The sequence below is a fragment of the Lithobates pipiens genome, unplaced genomic scaffold, assembly GCF_037356315.1.
Source record: "Lithobates pipiens isolate NorthernLeopardFrog02 unplaced genomic scaffold, aLitPip1_a1.2 Scaffold_18, whole genome shotgun sequence".
NCBI lineage: Eukaryota > Metazoa > Chordata > Amphibia > Anura > Ranidae > Lithobates > Lithobates pipiens.
Genome location: NW_027507758.1, coordinates 658,242,778 through 658,261,854, shown reverse-complemented (window position 1 = coordinate 658,261,854; position 19,077 = coordinate 658,242,778). Strand labels below are relative to the sequence as shown.

At 52.6% G+C, this 19,077-nt stretch overlaps 1 protein-coding gene across 4 annotated transcripts in view; it reads left to right on the top strand.

Moving 5' to 3' along the window:
- LOC143989371 (serine/threonine-protein phosphatase 2A 56 kDa regulatory subunit delta isoform-like) overlaps positions 1-19,077 on the top strand; it is a 93,268-nt gene that overhangs the window by 25,949 nt on the left and 48,242 nt on the right. For all 4 annotated transcript variants that reach the window (XM_077489474.1, XM_077489472.1, XM_077489471.1 and 1 more), the window contains exons 2-5: positions 17,325-17,527; positions 17,598-17,708; positions 18,202-18,294; positions 18,740-18,870. In XM_077489474.1, coding sequence (XP_077345600.1) covers positions 17,325-17,527; positions 17,598-17,708; positions 18,202-18,294; positions 18,740-18,870 — 538 coding nt within the window. The remainder of the gene's footprint in view (positions 1-17,324; positions 17,528-17,597; positions 17,709-18,201; positions 18,295-18,739; positions 18,871-19,077) is intronic.

The window sequence follows — 19,077 nt, the reverse complement described above, 5'->3', positions numbered from 1 at the left end:
AATTGCTGCCAGTGACCCCAATGTTGGGGGTTATAATTGCTACGTGACCCCAATGTTGGGGGTTATAATTGGTGCCAGTGACCCCAACGTTGGGGGTTATAATTGCTACCAGTGACCCCAAAATTGGTTGTTATAATTACTGTCAGTGACCCCAATGTTGGGGGTTATAATTGGGGCTAGTGACCCCAATGTTGGGGGTTATAGTTGCTACCAGTGACCCCAATGTTGGGGGTTATAATTGCTACGTGACCCCAATGTTGGGGTTTTTTGTTGCTACCAGTGACCCCAATGTTAGGGGTTATAATTGCTTCCAGTGATTCCAATGTTGGGGGTTATAATTGCTTCCAGTGACCCCAATGTTGGGGGTTATTGTTGCTACCAGTGACTCAAATGTTAGGGGTTATAATTTGCTACCAGTGACCCCAATGTTGGGGGTTATTGTTGCTACCAGTGACCCCAGTGTTAGGGGTTCTAATTGCTACCAGTTACCCCAATGTTGGGAGTTATAATTGGCTCTAGTTGCCCCAATGTTGGAGTTACAATTGGTACCAGTGTCCCCAATGTTGGAGGTTATAGTTGCTACTGGTGACCCCAATGCTGGGGGTTATAGTTGCTGCCAGTGACCTCAATGCTGGCCTTATAATTGCTGCCAGTGACCCCAATGTTGGAGGTTATAATTGGTGCCATTGACCCCAATGTTGGCGGTTATAATTGGCTCTAGTGACCCCAATGTTGGAGTTATAATTGCTACGAGTGACCCCAATGTTGGGGGTTATAATTTCTACCACTGACCCCAATGTTGGGGGTTATAATTTCTATCAGTGACCCCAATGTTGGGGGTTATAATGGCTACCAGTGTCCCCTATTTTGCAGTTATTTTTGCTATCAGTGACCCCAATGTTGGGGGTTATAGTTGATACCAGTGACCCCAATGTTAGGGGTTATAATTGCTTCCAGTAACCCCAATGTTGGGGGCTATAGTTGCTACTGGGGACCCCAATGTTGGGGGTTATAATTGCTACCAGTGACCCCAATGTTGGAGTTATTATTGGCACCAGTGACCCCCATGTTGGGGGTTATAATTCCTGCCAGTGACCCCAATGTTGGGGTTTATAATTGGTACCAGTAACCCCAATATTGGGGGTTATAATTGCTACCAGTGACCCCAATGTTGGGTTATAATTAGCGCCAGTGACCCCAATGTTGGGGGTTATAATTGCTACCAGTGACCCAAATGTTGGGGGTTATAGTTGCTACCAGTGACCCCAATGTTGGGGGTTATAATTGCTACGTGACCCCAATTTTGGGGGTTATAATTGCTACCAGTGACCCCAAAATTGGTTGTTATAATTACTGTCAGTGACCCCAATGTTGAGGGTTGTAATTGCTGCCAGTGACCCCAATGTTGGGGGTTATAATTGCTACGTGACCCCAATGTTGGGGGTTATAATTGGTGCCAGTGACCCCAACGTTGGGGGTTATAATTGCTACCAGTGACCCCAAAATTGGTTGTTATAATTACTGTCAGTGACCCCAATGTTGGGGGTTATAATTGGGGCTAGTGACCCCAATGTTGGGGGTTATAGTTGCTACCAGTGACCCCAATGTTGGGGGTTATAATTGCTACGTGACCCCAATGTTGGGGTTTTTTGTTGCTACCAGTGACCCCAATGTTAGGGGTTATAATTGCTTCCAGTGATTCCAATGTTGGGGGTTATAATTGCTTCCAGTGACCCCAATGTTGGGGGTTATTGTTGCTACCAGTGACCCCAGTGTTAGGGGTTCTAATTGCTACCAGTTACCCCAATGTTGGGAGTTATAATTGGCTCTAGTTGCCCCAATGTTGGAGTTACAATTGGTACCAGTGTCCCCAATGTTGGAGGTTATAGTTGCTACTGGTGACCCCAATTTCGGGGTTATAGTTGCTGCCAGTGACCTCAATGCTGGCCTTATAATTGCTGCCAGTGACCCCAATGTTGGAGGTTATAATTGGTGCCATTGACCCCAATGTTGGCGGTTATAATTGGCTCTAGTGACCCCAATGTTGGAGTTATAATTGCTACGAGTGACCCCAATGTTGGGGGTTATAATTTCTACCACTGACCCCAATGTTGGGGGTTATAATTTCTATCAGTGACCCCAATGTTGGGGGCTCTAATTCCTACCAGTCACCCCAATGTTGGGGGTTATAATGGCTACCAGTGTCCCCTATTTTGCAGTTATTTTTGCTATCAGTGACCCCAATGTTGGGGGTTATAGTTGATACCAGTGACCCCAATGTTAGGGGTTATAATTGCTTCCAGTAACCCCAATGTTGGGGGCTATAGTTGCTACTGGGGACCCCAATGTTGGGGGTTATAATTGCTACCAGTGACCCCAATGTTGGAGTTATTATTGGCCCCAGTGACCCCAATGTTGGGGGCTATAGTTGCTACTGGGGACCCCAATGTTGGGGGTTATAATTCCTGCCAGTGACCCCAATTTTGTTTTTTGTTTTTATTGCTACCAGTGACCCCAATGTTGGGGGTTATAATTGGTGCCAGTGACCCCAATGTTGGGAGTTATAGTTGCTACTGGGGACCGCAATGTTGGGGGTTATAATTGCTACAATTGACCCCAATGTTGGGGGTTATAATTGCTACCAGTGACCCCAATGTTGGTGGTTATAATTAATGTCAGTGACCCCAATGTTGGGGGTTGGAGACATCCTATATGGATGTTATTCCACTGCATAGCTCGGTGTCATCTGCAAAGACGGACATCCCAGACCCGATTATCATTTTTAAGTTAATAAGTAAGGGTCGGGGGACACCACTGATAACCTTACACCATACAAAGAATCATTAACCACGACTCTGAATTCTGTCCTTTAGCCAGTTTTCTATCCATTTACAAATTGAGCTTTCCAAGCCTGTTGAATTTACCTTACACATGAGCCGTGTGTGCGGAACTGTATCCAAGTATGCCACGTCCACCGCCACCCCTCTGTCCAACTATACCACGTCCACAGCCATCCCTCTGTCCAAGTATATCATGTCCACCGCCACCCCTCTGTCCATGTATACCACGTCCACCGCCACCCCTCTGTCCATGTATACCACGTCCACTGCCACCACTCTGTCCAAGTATATCATGTCCACCGCCACCCCTCTGTCCAAGTATACCACGTCCACCGCCACCCCTCTGTCCAAGTATACCACGTCCACCGCCACCCCTCTGTCCAAGTATATCATGTCCACCGCCACCCCTCTGTCCATGTATACCATGTCCACCGCCACCCCTCTGTCCATGTATACCACGTCCACCGCCACCCCTCTGTCCATGTATACCACGTCCACTGCCACCCCTCTGTCCTAGTATATCATGTCCACCGCCACCCCTCTGTCCAAGTATACCACGTCCACCGCCACCCCTCTGTCCAAGTATACCACGTCCACCGCCACCCCTCTGTCCAAGTATACCACGTCCACCGCCACCCCTCTGTCCAAGTATATCATGTCCACCGCCACCCCTCTGTCCATGTATACCATGTCCACCGCCACCCCTCTGTCCATGTATACCATGTCCACCGCCACCCCTCTGTCCATGTATACCACGTCCACCGCCACCCCTCTGTCCATGTATACCACGTCCACCGTCACCCCTCTGTCCATGTATACCATGTCCACAGCCATACCTCTGTCCATGTATACCATGTCCACCACCACCCCTCTGTCCATGTATACCATGTCCACCGTCACCCCTCTGTCCATGTATACCATGTCCACAGCCATACCTCTGTCCATGTATACCATGTCCACCTCCACCCCTCTGTCCATGTATACCATGTCCACCGCCACCCCTCTGTCCATGTATACCATGTCCACCTCCACCTCTCTGTCCATGTATACCACGTCCACCGCCACCCCTCTGTCCATGTATACCATGTCCACCACCACCCCTCTGTCCATGTATACCATGTCCACAGCCATACCTCTGTCCATGTATACCATGTCCACCACCACCCCTCTGTCCATGTATACCACGTCCACCTCCACCCCTCTGTCCATGTATACCACGTCCTCCTCCACCCCTCTGTCCATGTATACCATGTCCACAGCCATACCTCTGTCCATGTATACCATGTCCACCTCCACCCCTCTGTCCATGTATACCATGTCCACCTCCACCCCTCTGTTCATGTATACCACGTCCACCTCCACCCCTCTGTCCATGTATACCATGTCCACCACCACCCCTCTGTCCATGTATACCACGTCCACCACCACCCCTCTGTCCATGTATACCACGTCCACCACCACCCCTCTGTCCATGTATACCATGTCCACCACCACCCCTCTGTCCATGTATACCACGTCCACCTCCACCCCTGTGTCCAAATATATCATGTCCACAGCCATCCCTCTGTCCAAGTATACCAGGTCCACAGCAACCCCTCTGTCCAACTATACCACGTCCACCTACACCCCTCTGTCCAAGTATACCACGTCCACCTACACCCCTCTGTCCAAGTATGCCACGTCCACCGCCACCCCTCTGTCCATGTATACCATGTCCACCACCACCTCTCTGTCCATGTATACCACGTTCACCTCCACCCCTGTGCCCAAATATATCATGTCCACAGCCATCCCTCTGTCCAAGTATACCAGGTCCACAGCAACCCCTCTGTCCAACTATACCACGTCCACCTACACCCCTCTGTCCAAGTATACCACGTCCACCTACACCCCTCTGTCCAAGTATGCCACGTCCACCGCCACCCCTCTGTCCATGTATACCATGTCCACTGCCACCCCTCTGTCCAAGTATACCACGTCCACCGCCACCCCTCTGTCCATGTATACCATGTCCACCGCCACCCCTCTGTCCATGTATACCATGTCCACCGCCACCCCTCTGTCCATGTATACCATGTCCACCTCCACCCCTCTGTTCATGTATACCACGTCCACCTCCTCCCCTCTGTCCATGTATACCATGTCCACCACCATCCCTCTGTCCATGTATACCATGTCCACCACCACCCCTCTGTCCATGTATACCACGTCCAGCTCCACCCCTGTGTCCAAGTATATCATGTCCACAGCCATCCCTCTGTCCAAGTATACCATGTCCACCGCCACCCCTCTGTCCAAGTATACCACGTCCACCACCACCCCCCTGTCCATGTATACCATGTCCACCGCCACCCCTCTGTCCAACTATACCACGTCCACCTCCACCCCTGTGTCCAAGTATATCATGTCCACAGCCATCCCTCTGTCCAAGTATACCAGGTCCACAGCAACCCCTCTGTGCAAGTATACCACGTCCACAACCACCCCCCTGTCCATGTATACCACGTCCACCGCCACCCTTCTGTCCAAGTATACCACGTCCACCGCCACCCCTCTGTCCATGTATACCATGACCACATCCACCTCCACCCCTCTGTCCATGTATACCATGTCCACCTCCACCCCTCTGTCCAAGAAAAACAACGTCCACCTCCACCTCCCATGTCCACCTCCACCCCTCTTTCCATGTATACCACGTCCACCGCCACCCCTCTGTCCATGTATACCATGTCCACCGCCACCCTTCTGTCCATGTATACCATGTCCACCTCCACCCCTCTGTCCAAGTATACCACGTCCACCTCCACCTCCCATGTCCACCTCCACCCCTCTATCCATGTATACCACGTCCACCTCCACCCCTCTGTCCGTGTATACCACGTCCACCTCCACCCCTCTGTCCGTGTATACCACGTCCGCCGCCACACCTCTGTCCAAGTATACCACGTCCACCTCCACCCCTCTGTCCATGTATACCACGTCCACCTCCAACCCTCTGTCCATGTATACCACGTCCACCTCCACCCCTCTGTCCATGTATACCATGTCCACCTCCACCCCTCTGTCCGTTTATACCACTTCCACCTCCACCCCTCTGTCCGTGTATACTATGTCCACTGCCACCCCTCTGTCCATGTATACCACGTCCACCTCCACTCCTCTGTCCATGTATACCACGTCCAGCTCCACCCCTGTGTCCAAGTATATCATGTCCACCGCCACCCCTCTGTCCAAGTATACCACGTCCACCACCACCCCCCTGTCCATGTATACCATGTCCACTGCCACCCCTCTGTCCAAGTATACCACGTCCACCACCACCCCTCTGTCCATGTATACCATGACCACGTCCACCTCCACCCCTCTGTCCAAGAAAAACAACGTCCACCTCCACCCCTCTTTCCATGTATACCACGTCCACCTCCACTTCTCTGTCCATGTATACCATGTCCACCTCCACCCCTCTGTCCAAGTATACCACATCCACCTCCACCTCCCATGTCCACCTCCCATGTCCACCTCCACCCCTCTGTCCATGTATACCACGTCCACCTCCACCCCTCTGTCAGTGTATACCACGTCCACCTCCACACCTCTGTCCAAGTATACCACGTCCACCTCCACCCCTCTGTCCATGTATACCACGTCCACCTCCACCCCTCTGTCCATGTATACCACGTCCACCTCCACCCCTCTGTCCATGTATACCGCGTCCACCTCCACCCCTCTGTCCATGTATACCACGTCCTCCTCCACCCCTCTGTCCGTTTATACCACTTCCACCTCCACCCCTCTGTCCGTGTATACTATGTCCACTGCCACCCCTCTGTCTGTGTATACTATGTCCACTGCCACCCCTCTGTCCGTGTATACTATGTCCACTGCCACCCCTCTGTCCGTGTATACTATGTCCACTGCCACCCCTCTGTCTGTGTATACTATGTCCACTGCCACCCCTCTGTCCGTGTATACTATGTCCACTGCCACCCCTCTGTCCGTGTATACCATGTCCACCTCCACCCCTCTGTCCGTTTATACCACTTCCACCTCCACCCCTCTGTCCGTGTATACTATGTCCACTGCCACCCCTCTGTCCGTGTATACTATGTCCACTGCCACCCCTCTGTCCGTGTATACTATGTCCACTGCCACCCCTCTGTCCGTGTATAGCACGTCCACCTCCACCCCTCTGTCTGTGTATACCACGTCCACCTCCACCCCTCTGTCTGTGTATACCACATCCACCTCCACCCCTCTGTCTGTGTATACCACGTCCACCTCCACCCCTCTGTCTGTGTATACCACGTCCACCTCCACCCCTCTGTCTGTGTATACCACGTCCACCTCCACCCCTCTGTCCGTGTATACCACGTCCACCTCCACCCCTCTGTCCGTGTATACCACGTCCACCTCCACCCCTCTGTCCATGTATACCACATCCACCTCCACCCCTCTGTCTCTGTATACCACGTCCACCTCCACCCCTCTGTCTCTGTATACCACGTCCACCTCCACCCCTCTGTCCAAGTATACCACGTCCACCTCCACCTCCCATGTCCACCTCCACCCCTCTGTCCAAGGTTTTACTTACATCCTCATAAAAAAAATCAGGTTTGTCTGACAAATTCTGTCTTTCATGAATCCAGGCTGTCTGTTACTTAGAAGAACTCGTCTGTGATATTTTATTAAACTCTCCAGTATCTTCCCGACTATAGAAGTTACATTGACAGGTCTATAGTGATTTGGTAAAGACTGGGCACCACGTTGGCCCTGCGCCAATCCTGTGGTATCATTCCCCTCATTACACCGAGTCCCTAAATATTAGATACAATGGCATGAAATGTCAGAGCTCAATTCTTTTAGGATCCGTGGGTAGATGTCATCCGGTCCAAGTGATTTATCCACCTTTTTATTTCTGGACCAGATCAATTTTGAGCCATTGTGGAGGGGTGGGGGGTGTTCTGTAGTTCTGCATGGTGTGCAGTTAGAGTTGAATACGAGGTTCCGACCCCATTGTGACTCTTGTTACGGCTCTCGGTGCTGGACTTGTTTAGGAAAATGGGAGATTAAAAAATGTTGGTTTGATCCGCAGAGCAAACTCACCCAGATGGGTTTCCCTCCGTACTTTAAGGGGAACTCCACTTCCATGGGGAAAAATGAAAAATCCAGTGTATAAAATCTCTACACAAGTCAGACTGGAATTCAAACTCTCTTCAATCTGCAGCCGCTGTAATTCTCTGTAAAATACAATATGGCTGTCTGGAGGCGTTCTGTACACAGATGGTGTACGTACCCCCGCCCCCCAAAAATTAAATTTCCTGCTTGTGTGATTGGCTGACTGATTTTCCCAGAAGTCTGCACTCTCCTGCCCTCGGTCTGTCGCATATTGCCTGCCCTCTGTCTGACGCCCGTTGCCTGCCCTCGGTCTGTCGCCCGTTGCCTGCCCTCGGTCTGTCGCCCGTTGCCTGCCCTCGGTCTGTCGCCCGTTGCCTGCCCTCGGTCTGTCGCCCGCTGCCTGCCCTCGGTCTGTCGCCCGCTGCCTGCCCTCGGTCTGTCGCCCGCTGCCTGCCCTCGGTCTGTCGCCCGCTGCCTGCCCTCGGTCTGTCGCCCGCTGCCTGCCCTCGGTCTGTCGCCCGCTGCCTGCCCTCGGTCTGTCGCCCGCTGCCTTCCCTTGGTCTGTCACCCACCCTCGGTCTGTCGCACACTGCTTGCCCTTGGTCTGTCGCCCGCTGCCTGCCCTTGGTCTGTCGCCCGCTGCCTGCCCTTGGTCTGTCGCCCGCCCTCAGTCTGTCGCACATTGCCTGCCCTCGGTGTGTCGCCCGCTGCCTGCCCTCGGTGTGTCGCCCTCTGCCTGCCCTCGGTGTGTCGCCCTCTGCCTGCCCTCGGTGTGTCGCCCTCTGCCTGCCCTCGGTGTGTCGCCCGCTGCCTGCCCTCGGTCTGTCGCCCGCTGCCTGCCCTCGGTCTGTCGCCCGCTGCCTGCCCTCGGTCTGTCGCCCGCTGCCTGCCCTCGGTTTGTCGCCCGCTGCCTGCCCTCGGTCTGTCGCCCGCTGCCTGCCCTCGGTCTGTCGCCCGCTGCCTTCCCTCGGTCTGTCACCCACCCTTGGTCTGTCGCACACTGCCTGCCCTTGATCTGTCACCCGCTGCCTGCCCTTGGTCTGTCGCCCGCCCTCAGTCTGTCGCACATTGCCTACCCTCGGTCTGTCGCCCGCTGCCTGCCCTTGGTCTGTCGCCCGCTGCCTGCCCTTGGTCTGTCGCCCGCTGCCTGCCCTTGGTCTGTCGCCCGCCCTCAGTCTGTCGCACATTGCCCGCCCTCGGTCTGTCGCCCGCTGCCGGCCCTCGGTCTGTCGCCCGCTGCCGGCCCTCGGTCTGTCGCCCGCTGCCGGCCCTCGGTCTGTCGCCCGCTGCCGGCCCTCGGTCTGTCGCCCGCTGCCGGCCCTCGGTCTGTCGCCCGCTGCCTGCCCTCGGTCTGTCGCCCGCTGCCTGCCCTCGGTCTGTCGCCCGCTGCCTTCCCTCGGTCTGTCGCCCACCCTCGGTCTGTCACACACTACCTGCCCTTGATCTGTCACCCGCTGCCTGCCCTTGGTCTGTCGCCCGCCCTCAGTCTGTCGCACATTGCCTACCCTCGGTCTGTTGCCCGCTGCCTGCCCTTAGTCTCGCCCGCTGCCTGCCCTTGGTCTGTCGCCCGCCCTCAGTCTGTCGCACATTGCCTACCCTCGGTCTGTTGCCCGCTGCCTGCCCTCAGTCTGTCGCCCGCTGCCTGCCCTTGGTCTGTCGCCCGCCCTCAGTCTGTCGCACATTGCCTACCCTCGGTCTGTTGCCCGCTGCCTGCCCTCAGTCTGTCGCCCGCTGCCTGCCCTTGGTCTGTCGCCCGCCCTCAGTCTGTCGCACATTGCCTGCCCTCAGTCTGTCGCCCGCTGCCGGCCCTCGGTCTGTCGCCCGCTGCCGGCCCTCGGTCTGTCGCCCGCTGCCGGCCCTCGGTCTGTCGCCCGCTGCCGGCCCTCGGTCTGTCGCCCGCTGCCTGCCCTCGGTCTGTCGCCCGCTGCCTGCCCTCGGTCTGTCGCCCGCTGCCTGCCCTCGGTCTGTCGCCCGCTGCCTGCCCTCGGTCTGTCGCCCGCTGCCTGCCCTCGGTCTGTCGCCCGCTGCCTTCCCTCGGTCTGTCGCCCACCCTCGGTCTGTCACACACTACCTGCCCTTGATCTGTCACCTGCTGCCTGCCCTTGGTCTGTCGCCCGCCCTCAGTCTGTCGCACATTGCCTACCCTCTGTCTGTTGCCCGCTGCCTGCCCTTAGTCTGTCGCCCGCTGCCTGCCCTTGGTCTGTTGCCCGCTGCCCGCCCTCGGTGTGTCGCCCGCTGCCCGCCCTCGGTGTGTCGCCCGCTGCCCGCCCTCGGTGTGTCGCCCGCTGCCCGCCCTCGGTGTGTCGCCCGCTGCCCGCCCTCGGTGTGTCGCCCGCTGCCCGCCCTCGGTGTGTCGCCCGCCCTCGGTCTGTCACCCACCCTCTGTCTGTCGCACACTGCTTGCCCTTGGTCTGTCGCCCGCTGCCTGCCCTTGGTCTGTCGCCCGCCCTCAGTCTGTCGCACATTGCCTACCCTCGGTCTGTTGGCTGCTGCCTGTCCTCGGTCTGTCGCACGCTGCCTGCCCTCGGTCTGTCGCACGCTGCCTGCCCTCGGTCTGTCGCACAGTGCCTACCCTCGTTCTGTCGCCCGCTGCCTACCCTCGGTCTGTCGCCCGCTGCCTGCCCTCGGTCTGTCGCCCGCTGCCTGCCCTCGGTCTGTCGCCCGCTGCCTGCCCTCGGTCTGTCGCCCGCTGCCTGCCCTCGGTCTGTCGCCCGCTGCCTGCCCTCGGTCTGTCGCCCGCTGCCTGCCCTCGGTCTGTCGCCCGCTGCCTGCCCTCGGTCTGTCGCCCGCTGCCTGCCCACGGCCTGTCGCCCGCTGCCTGCCCTCGGCCTGTCGCCCGCTGCCTGCCCTCGGCCTGTCGCCCGCTGCCTGCCCTCGGTCTGTCGCCCGCTGCCTGCCCTCGGTCTGTCGCCCGCTGCCTGCCCTCGGTCTGTCGCCCGCTGCCTGCCCTCGGTCTGTCGCCCGCTGCCTGCCCTCGGTCTGTCGCCCGCTGCCTACCCTCGGTCTGTCGCCCGCTGCCTGCCCTCGGCCTGTCGCCCGCTGCCTGCCCATGGCCTGTTGCCCGCTGCCTGCCCTCGGCCTGTCGCCCGCTGCCTGCCCCCAGTCACTCACCTGCGGTTTTGGCTTTGTGAGACCCGACTCCTCCCTTGTATCTAGAGCCAGTTGATGTCTGTAGCCTGGAATGACATTGCCCTCAGTTTGCAGAGTCATTTTCTGAGTCTTACATTTAGGTGTGGTTGGCTCCACTGCAAACATTTATGGCCAAATTTTATCGTTATTTGCTGACTTACCGCAGAGGCCACAAGCCCTCTCCTGCACCCCCCCCCCCCCCCCCAGCAGATCCAGGTTCTCATCTATCCGCAGCCCTTGAGTCTTCACCCGCTGAGACTCTTTCCTCCGAGGAGTCGGTCTTCTGCCATTACTTACACAGAAGGCCGTTTTTGGTTCTTATTAATCTGGAACTAAAGGATCAGCCTATTGCTTCTACCAGTTCTCTTCCCAGTCTTGGCTCCTTAACGTCCCCTAAGACCGCAAAGACATTTAAAGCGCACGTGTTATTCCAACGCTTCTGGAAACGCCCTGACAAGATGTCTGTTTCCCCCGAGTGCCTATTAGCCTTGCGGATTTGGTCGCTGCTGCAGTGGATTCTTCAGTTATAAAACATGGTTTGTTGCATCAAGCTACAGTTCTGTGTGACAGTTCAAGGTGTTTGAATGCGGAGATTGCATATAAACGTGTAATTTACATGGCCTTCAAGGCAGGATGTCTCTTCCGATCTGCTGTGCATACCATTATCTAGGATGCTTTCTTAGTGGTTTGGGAAGATCATTCCTGGCTAGGAGAAAAGTCCCTAATTTCACCACTACCGCGACTTCCATGTTCAGACCCCCCAAGCTTGGCTCCCTGTCCACCTGCAAAGGTCTGGGGCTCAAATTCTGACACCTTCCTTTTGAAGTTTCCAGACTGGGGTGTTTGTTGTCCTTTGCAGACCCTTGGACAGCTTGCACCATAGACAGTGGTTTCCAGGGGCCTACAAGCTGGAGGTCCACCCCCTGCCCCCCTCCTTGGTTTCTCACCTCTGACCTTTCTGTGACACTATGCAGATTAAAAGGTCTCCATGAAGCCCTGTCAGGTCTTCTGGATTGAGGTGTCATTGTCCCATTTCCCTCTGCAAAAGGATTCCAGGGGATTTACTCCAAACCTAGTACTCCATATTCCCACCAAACACATTCTTGGAGAAAGCTCTAGAGCAGCAACAATAAGGATATTTGCCGGCACCCTACAGATCATGATGAAGGGGTCCCGCGTGACTCCAAAACGTTGCACTAACTTTTTGTGATGTGTTCATAGGTCAATAAAAAAACTTTGGACTCTACCTGATGATGCATAGTGTTCTGGCAAATATCCTTATTGTTACACCACAGTCCCCAAACCCAAGAGGGACTGCCACACCATATCAGGTCTAAAGGTGCCGGATGTCTTCATTTGGGTCTGTCATCGCCTTTTCACCAGGGAGACGTTCTAGATTTGGTGGACTTCAAGGACACGTGCCTTCTTGTATGCATCAGTAATTCCTAAAATGTGCTGCGGGCCCCATACACTACCAGTCCATGGCCCTGCCAGTCAGCCTATCTCCTCGAGCATCCAGGCCCGCTACTAGATTTGCTTCACTCTCATTGGATAATTTAGATGACCTGCTAAGAGGACAGTTGTTGGGCAATGCATGCTATACTGTCCAGACAGCATAACCATTCACTTAGATCTCAAACCTTCAAAAATTGCCTCTGGAAGAGAAACTCATCATTTGGAGTCTCCGGATCGAGTCCTGGACATGGCACAGGAGAAAGTCAGGTTCTCCAGGCCAGGAGCTCTCCAACTCTCCAGTTTCAGGTCTGATGGTGTCCTCCGCCAAGTGGGTTCCATTTCCCCGGTTTCATTCCTAACTTCTAGAACACAACATTCTGTGGGTCAGGTCAGTCTAGTCCCTGTACAGAGTGTCCCCTGTGGGATCCCTCTAGAACAAGATTTTTCAAACACAAGATACTAGCGCTTTAAAAGATACGGGTGTGTCCTTTTCAGTTCAGTCTGTATTGTTCATTCAAATAAATTCAAAACCGTTTTTATCAAAGAAAGATGTTTTTTTTTTTAAAGTTGTCTGAGAAAACAGAACTTGGAATTTGCTGAACATCCGGAAAGGTTGCTTGCTGTCCTTAGAGGATGGGGATGTATGTGCACAATCACCTGCGGCAGCTGCTTCTTTAGAGTGAAGTCCTATCATGAATAGGTGACCAATAAAGGGATATATAGAAGAGCGGCAAATCAATAAAGTGCATTTATTTTATACAATCAATAAAAGTCTCACTTACATCCATAATTATTATTGTCCTCCGTTTGAAAGCCTCGTTCGGGCATGCGCGCTCCTTTCTCAAGTACAGGTATAGGCAATGCTGCAGTGGACTGCTCTTAAAGTCCATCACAGAACACAGCAGAGCTTCCCCTAGCGCGCTGTGGAGGAGGATTCATCCAGTAACAGCACCAGCGAAAGGGAACAGTGATTTGATTATCAAATGGAGGACAATAATAATTATTGATGTAAGTCAGACTTTTATTGATTGTATAAAATAAACTTTTTACTGATTTGCCGCTCTTCTATATATTCCTTTAAAGATTTTTCAAACAGATTTCCTCAAGAGATTACCAGGGATTCCTTGAGCAATGAGCAAGTTCTGTTCCTCAGATAAGTTCCAACTGACACCATTCATCTTTTCAACTATCTGTAAGGGGGTAATTCTCAATGTAAGGAACATTCTTCCCACCGATCACCAATGTAAGGAACATTCTTCCCACTGATCACCAATGTAAGGAACATTCTTCCCACCGATCACCAATGTAAGGAACGTTCTTCTCACTGATCACCAATGTAAGGAACATTCTTCTCACTGATCACCAATGTAAGGAACATTCTTCCCACTGATCACCAATGTAAGGAACATTCTTCTCACTGATCACCAATGTAAGGAACATTCTTCCCACTGATCACCAATGTAAGGAACATTCTTCTCACTGATCACCAATGTAAGGAACATTCTTCTCACTGATCACCAATGTAAGGAACATTCTTCTCACTGATCACCAATGTAAGGAACATTCTTCTCACTGATCACCAATGTAAGGAACATTCTTCCCACTGATCACCAATGTAAGGAACATTCTACCCACTGATCACCAATGTAAGGAACATTCTTCTCACTGATCACCAATGTAAGGAACATTCTTCTCACTGATCACCAATGTAAGGAACATTCTTCTCACTGATCACCAATGTAAGGAACATTCTTCTCACTGATCACCAATGTAAGGAACATTCTTCTCACTGATCACCAATGTAAGGAACATTCTTCTCACTGATCACCAATGTAAGGAACATTCTTCCCACCGATCACCAATGTAAGGAACGTTCTTCTCACTGATCACCAATGTAAGGAACGTTCTTCTCACTGATCACCAATGTAAGGAACATTCTTCTCACTGATCACCAATGTAAGGAACATTCTTCCCACTGATCACCAATGTAAGGAACATTCTTCTCACTGATCACCAATGTAAGGAACATTCTTCTCACTGATCACCAATGTAAGGAACATTCTTCCCACTGATCACCAATGTAAGGAACATTCTTCTCACTGATCACCAATGTAAGGAACATTCTTCTCACTGATCACCAATGTAAGGAACATTCTTCTCACTGATCACCAATGTAAGGAACATTCTTCCCACCGATCACCAATGTAAGGAACGTTCTTCTCACTGATCACCAATGTAAGGAACGTTCTTCTCACTGATCACCAATGTAAGGAACATTCTTCTCACTGATCACCAATGTAAGGAACATTCTTCCCACTGATCACCAATGTAAGGAACATTCTTCTCACTGATCACCAATGTAAGGAACATTCTTCTCACTGATCACCAATGTAAGGAACATTCTTCCCACTGATCACCAATGTAAGGAACATTCTTCTCACTGATCACCAATGTAAGGAACATTCTTCTCACTGATCACCAATGTAAGGAACATTCTTCTCACTGATCACCAATGTAAGGAACATTCTTCTCACTGATCACCAATGTAAGGAACATTCTTCCCACTGATCACCAATGTAAGGAACATTCTTCTCACTGATCACCAATGTAAGGAACATTCTTCTCACTGATCACCAATGTAAGGAACATTCTTCCCACTGATCACCAATGTAAGGAACATTCTTCTCACTGATCACCAATGTAAGGAACATTCTTCCCACTGATCACCAATGTAAGGAACATTCTTCTCACTGATCACCAATGTAAGGAACATTCTTCCCACTGATCACCAATGTAAGGAACATTCTTCTCACTGACCACCAATGTAAGGAACATTCTTCCCACTGATCACCAATGTAAGGAACATTCTTCTCACTGATCACCAATGTAAGGAACATTCTTCTCACTGATCACCAATGTAAGGAACATTCTTCTCACTGATCACCAATGTAAGGAACCTTCTTCTCACTGATCACCAATGTAAGGAACATTCTTCCCACTGATCACCAATGTAAGGAACATTCTTCCCACTGATCACCAATGTAAGGAACATTCTTCCCACTGATCACCAATGTAAGGAACATTCTTCCCACTGATCACCAATGTAAGGAACATTCTTCCCACTGATCACCAATGTAAGGGACATTCTTCTCACTGATCACCAATGTAAGGAACCTTCTTCTCACTGATCACCAATGTAAGGAACATTCTCTGTGTCCAGTCTTCAGGACTCCCGTAAAGAGTTTGCCCCCCCCCCGTCAGTCTCGGGGTGGTAATAACGTGGCCTCTGTTCTCCCCTGCAGTGTGTCCCCAGTTAGTCACGGTTGGTAATAATGTGGCTTCTGTTCTCCCCTACAGAGTGTCCCCCCGTCAGTTTCGGGTGGTAATAACGCGGTTGTAACGGAACGTCCCCCAAACTGCTTGAGTGCTTCCGCCAGTATACCGCTTCCTAAGTCCTGGAACACGAGTCCAATGGATCTGACTATAGAAACCCCCAAGAACCAGACAACACCAGTCTTGGAATACATCAGGAATAGCCTTTTATTTGAGCTCTCACACAAATATATACAGCAGAAGACTAAAACCTAACCTAATTAGCATGAGCTAATTATCTAATCATTGCCCCAGACTAGTTGTCTAAGAGATAGGACTTTTCAGGGTAAGACTTTGTCTCCTAGCTCACTGATTGGCTATTCAATATACATTACCATAAACATAAACACAGGGCTAATTAGCACAAACAACAATGTGTGGAATACTCCTGCAAGCCCGACTAGACTCATTTACACAACAGACAGGTGGCTGGGGTTGATGACATTCACATCTAACAGTTTGTGTCCCAACAGTGTGATTCAGTCTATTGTTAATATGGCAAATGCATATCCAGAGTCTGTGTGTCTTGGGGGGGACATGGATCTGAATCCAAGTAACACCTCAGGGGTCCCCAGACATACAGCTCACAAAGAGCACCGTTCCCCCAAATGCCAGAGCCCATAATCACAAGGCAAGAGGCTCGCATTCTGTCCCCTCCAACAGACTCTGTCCCAGGCGAGTCTGTCACAGCAGCCTCTCTTCTCCCCTGCAGAGTGTCCCCCCCTCGTTAGTCTCGGGGTGGTAACACGGCTCTCTCTTCTCGCCTGCAGAGGGCCCCCTCAGTCAGTCTCGGGGTGGTAATAACGTGGCTCTCTTCTCCCCTGCAGGGTGTCCCCCCAGTCAGTCCAGAGGTGGTAATAATGCGGCTCTCTTCTCCTATGCAGGGTGTCTGCAGAGTGTCACCCCGGTCAGTCTCTGGGTGGTAATAACGCGGCTCCCTGTTCTCCCCTGCGGAGTGTCCCCCCACTCAGTCTCTGGGTAGTAATAACGTGGCTCTCTTCTCCCCTGCAGAGTGTCATCCCGGTCAGTCTCTGGGTGATAACGCAGCTCTCTGTTCTCCCCTGCAGAGTGTCCCCACTGGTCAGTCTCGGGGTGGTAATAACGCGGCCTCTGTTCTCCCCTGCAGAGTGTCCCCCGGTCAGTCTTGGGATGTTAATAACGCTGCTCCCTTCTCCCCTGCAGAGTGTCACCCCGGTCAGTCTCGGGTGGTAATAACACGGCTCTCTTCTCCCCTGCAGAGTGTCATCCCGGTCAGTCTCTGGGTCGTAATAACGCTGCCTCTGTTCTCCCGTGCAGGGTGTCCCCCCGGTCAGTCTTGGGGTGGTAATAACTTGGCCTCTCCTCTCTCCTGCAGAGTGTCCCCCTGGTCAGTCTCAGGGTGGTAATAATGCGGCTCTCTCTTCTCCCCTGCAGAGTGTCCCCCCGGAGAGGAGCAGGAAGTCCTGTTTGTGGAGAAGATTCGGCAGTGCTGCGTTCTCTTTGATTTTGTCTCGGATCCCCTGAGTGATTTGAAGTACAAGGAGGTGAAGCGGGCGGCTCTGACTGAGATGGTGGAGTTTATCACACATGGGCGCGATGTGCTGACGGACGCCATTTATCCGGAGGCGGTACTTATGGTAAGGCTCCGCCTTCTCGCTGTACAAGGTTTTTCCTCGCCGGGTTGGTAATGATGTTTTTTGTTTCTAGTTCTCGGTGAACCTGTTCAGGCCTCTTCCTCCCTCCTCCAATCCCAGCGGAGCCGAGTTCGATCCCGAGGAGGACGAGCCCACCTTGGAGGCGGCCTGGCCACACCTACAGGTAGAGGCTCCATATTATACATTGACATGAGAGGAAGGCGGAGTTCTGGGGCGAGGAGGGGCTTAGGAACAGGGTTATGTGTGATGTAATCGGTGGGGGAGGGGCTTATGCGTGATGTAATCTATGGGGGAGGTGCTCAGGAACAGGGTTATGTGTGATGTAATCTATGGGGGAGGAGCTCAGGAACAGGGTTATGTGTGATGTAATCTATGGGGGAGGAGCTCAGGAACAGGGTTATGTGTGATGTAATCTACGAGGGAGGGGCTCAGGAACAGGGTTATGTGTGATGTAATCTATGGGGGAGGGGCTCAGGAACAGGGTTATGTGTGATGTAATCTATGGGGGAGGGGCTCAGGAACAGGGTTATGTGTGATGTAATCTATGGGGGAGGAGCTCAGGAACAGGGTTATGTGTGATGTAATCTATGGGGGAGTGTATTCCAGGATGGTGGGGGTGGGGCAGATGTCACCCGTTTCCTCTCTTCTCCCTCCAGCTGGTTTATGAGTTTTTCCTCCGATTTCTGGAGTCTCCGGATTTCCAACCCAACATAGCGAAGAAATACATTGACCAGAAATTTGTCATGTCGGTAAGGTGTGTGAGTGTGGGGGAGGGGGTATAAGTGTGTATGGAATAATGTTTGTGGGGAGGTGGGAGTTGCTGTGTAGTGGGGGAAGGGGGTAAAAATGTGTATGGAATAATGTTGAGGGTGGGGTGTAGTGGGGGAGGGGGGTATACATTTGGAATAATATTGGTGTTGTTGGGGGTGGGGTGTAGTGGGGGAGGGGGGTATACGTTTGGAATAATGTTGGTGGGGGAGAGGGGTATACATTTGGAATAATATTGGTGTTGTTGGGGGTGGGGTGTAGTGGGGGAGGGGGGTATACGTTTGGAATAATGTTGGTGGGGGAGAGGGGTATACATTTGGAATAATATTGGTGTTGTTGGGGGCGGGGTGTAGTGGGGGAGGGGAGTATAAGGTCACCTTGCGTGTTTTGTGCAGTGCGTCATATTCCCGCCGGCTCCTCCCACAGCTCCTGGATCTGTTTGATAGTGAAGATCCTCGGGAACGGGATTTCCTGAAGACAATTTTGCATCGGATCTATGGGAAGTTTTTGGGGCTCCGGGCGTACATCAGACGGCACATCAACAACATCTTCTACAGGTGTGTCATGTATCCCTGCCATTGGATAATCAGTGGAAGGTGGGTGTCTGAGTGTTCACTGGGGGAGGGGAAGGTAGGTGTCTGAGTATTCACTGGGGGAGGGGAAGGTAGGTGTCTGAGTAATCACTGGGAGAGGGGAAGGTGGGTGTCTGAGTAATCACTGGGAGAGGGGAAGGTAGGTGTTATGCCATCAGTGGGGGAGGGGGA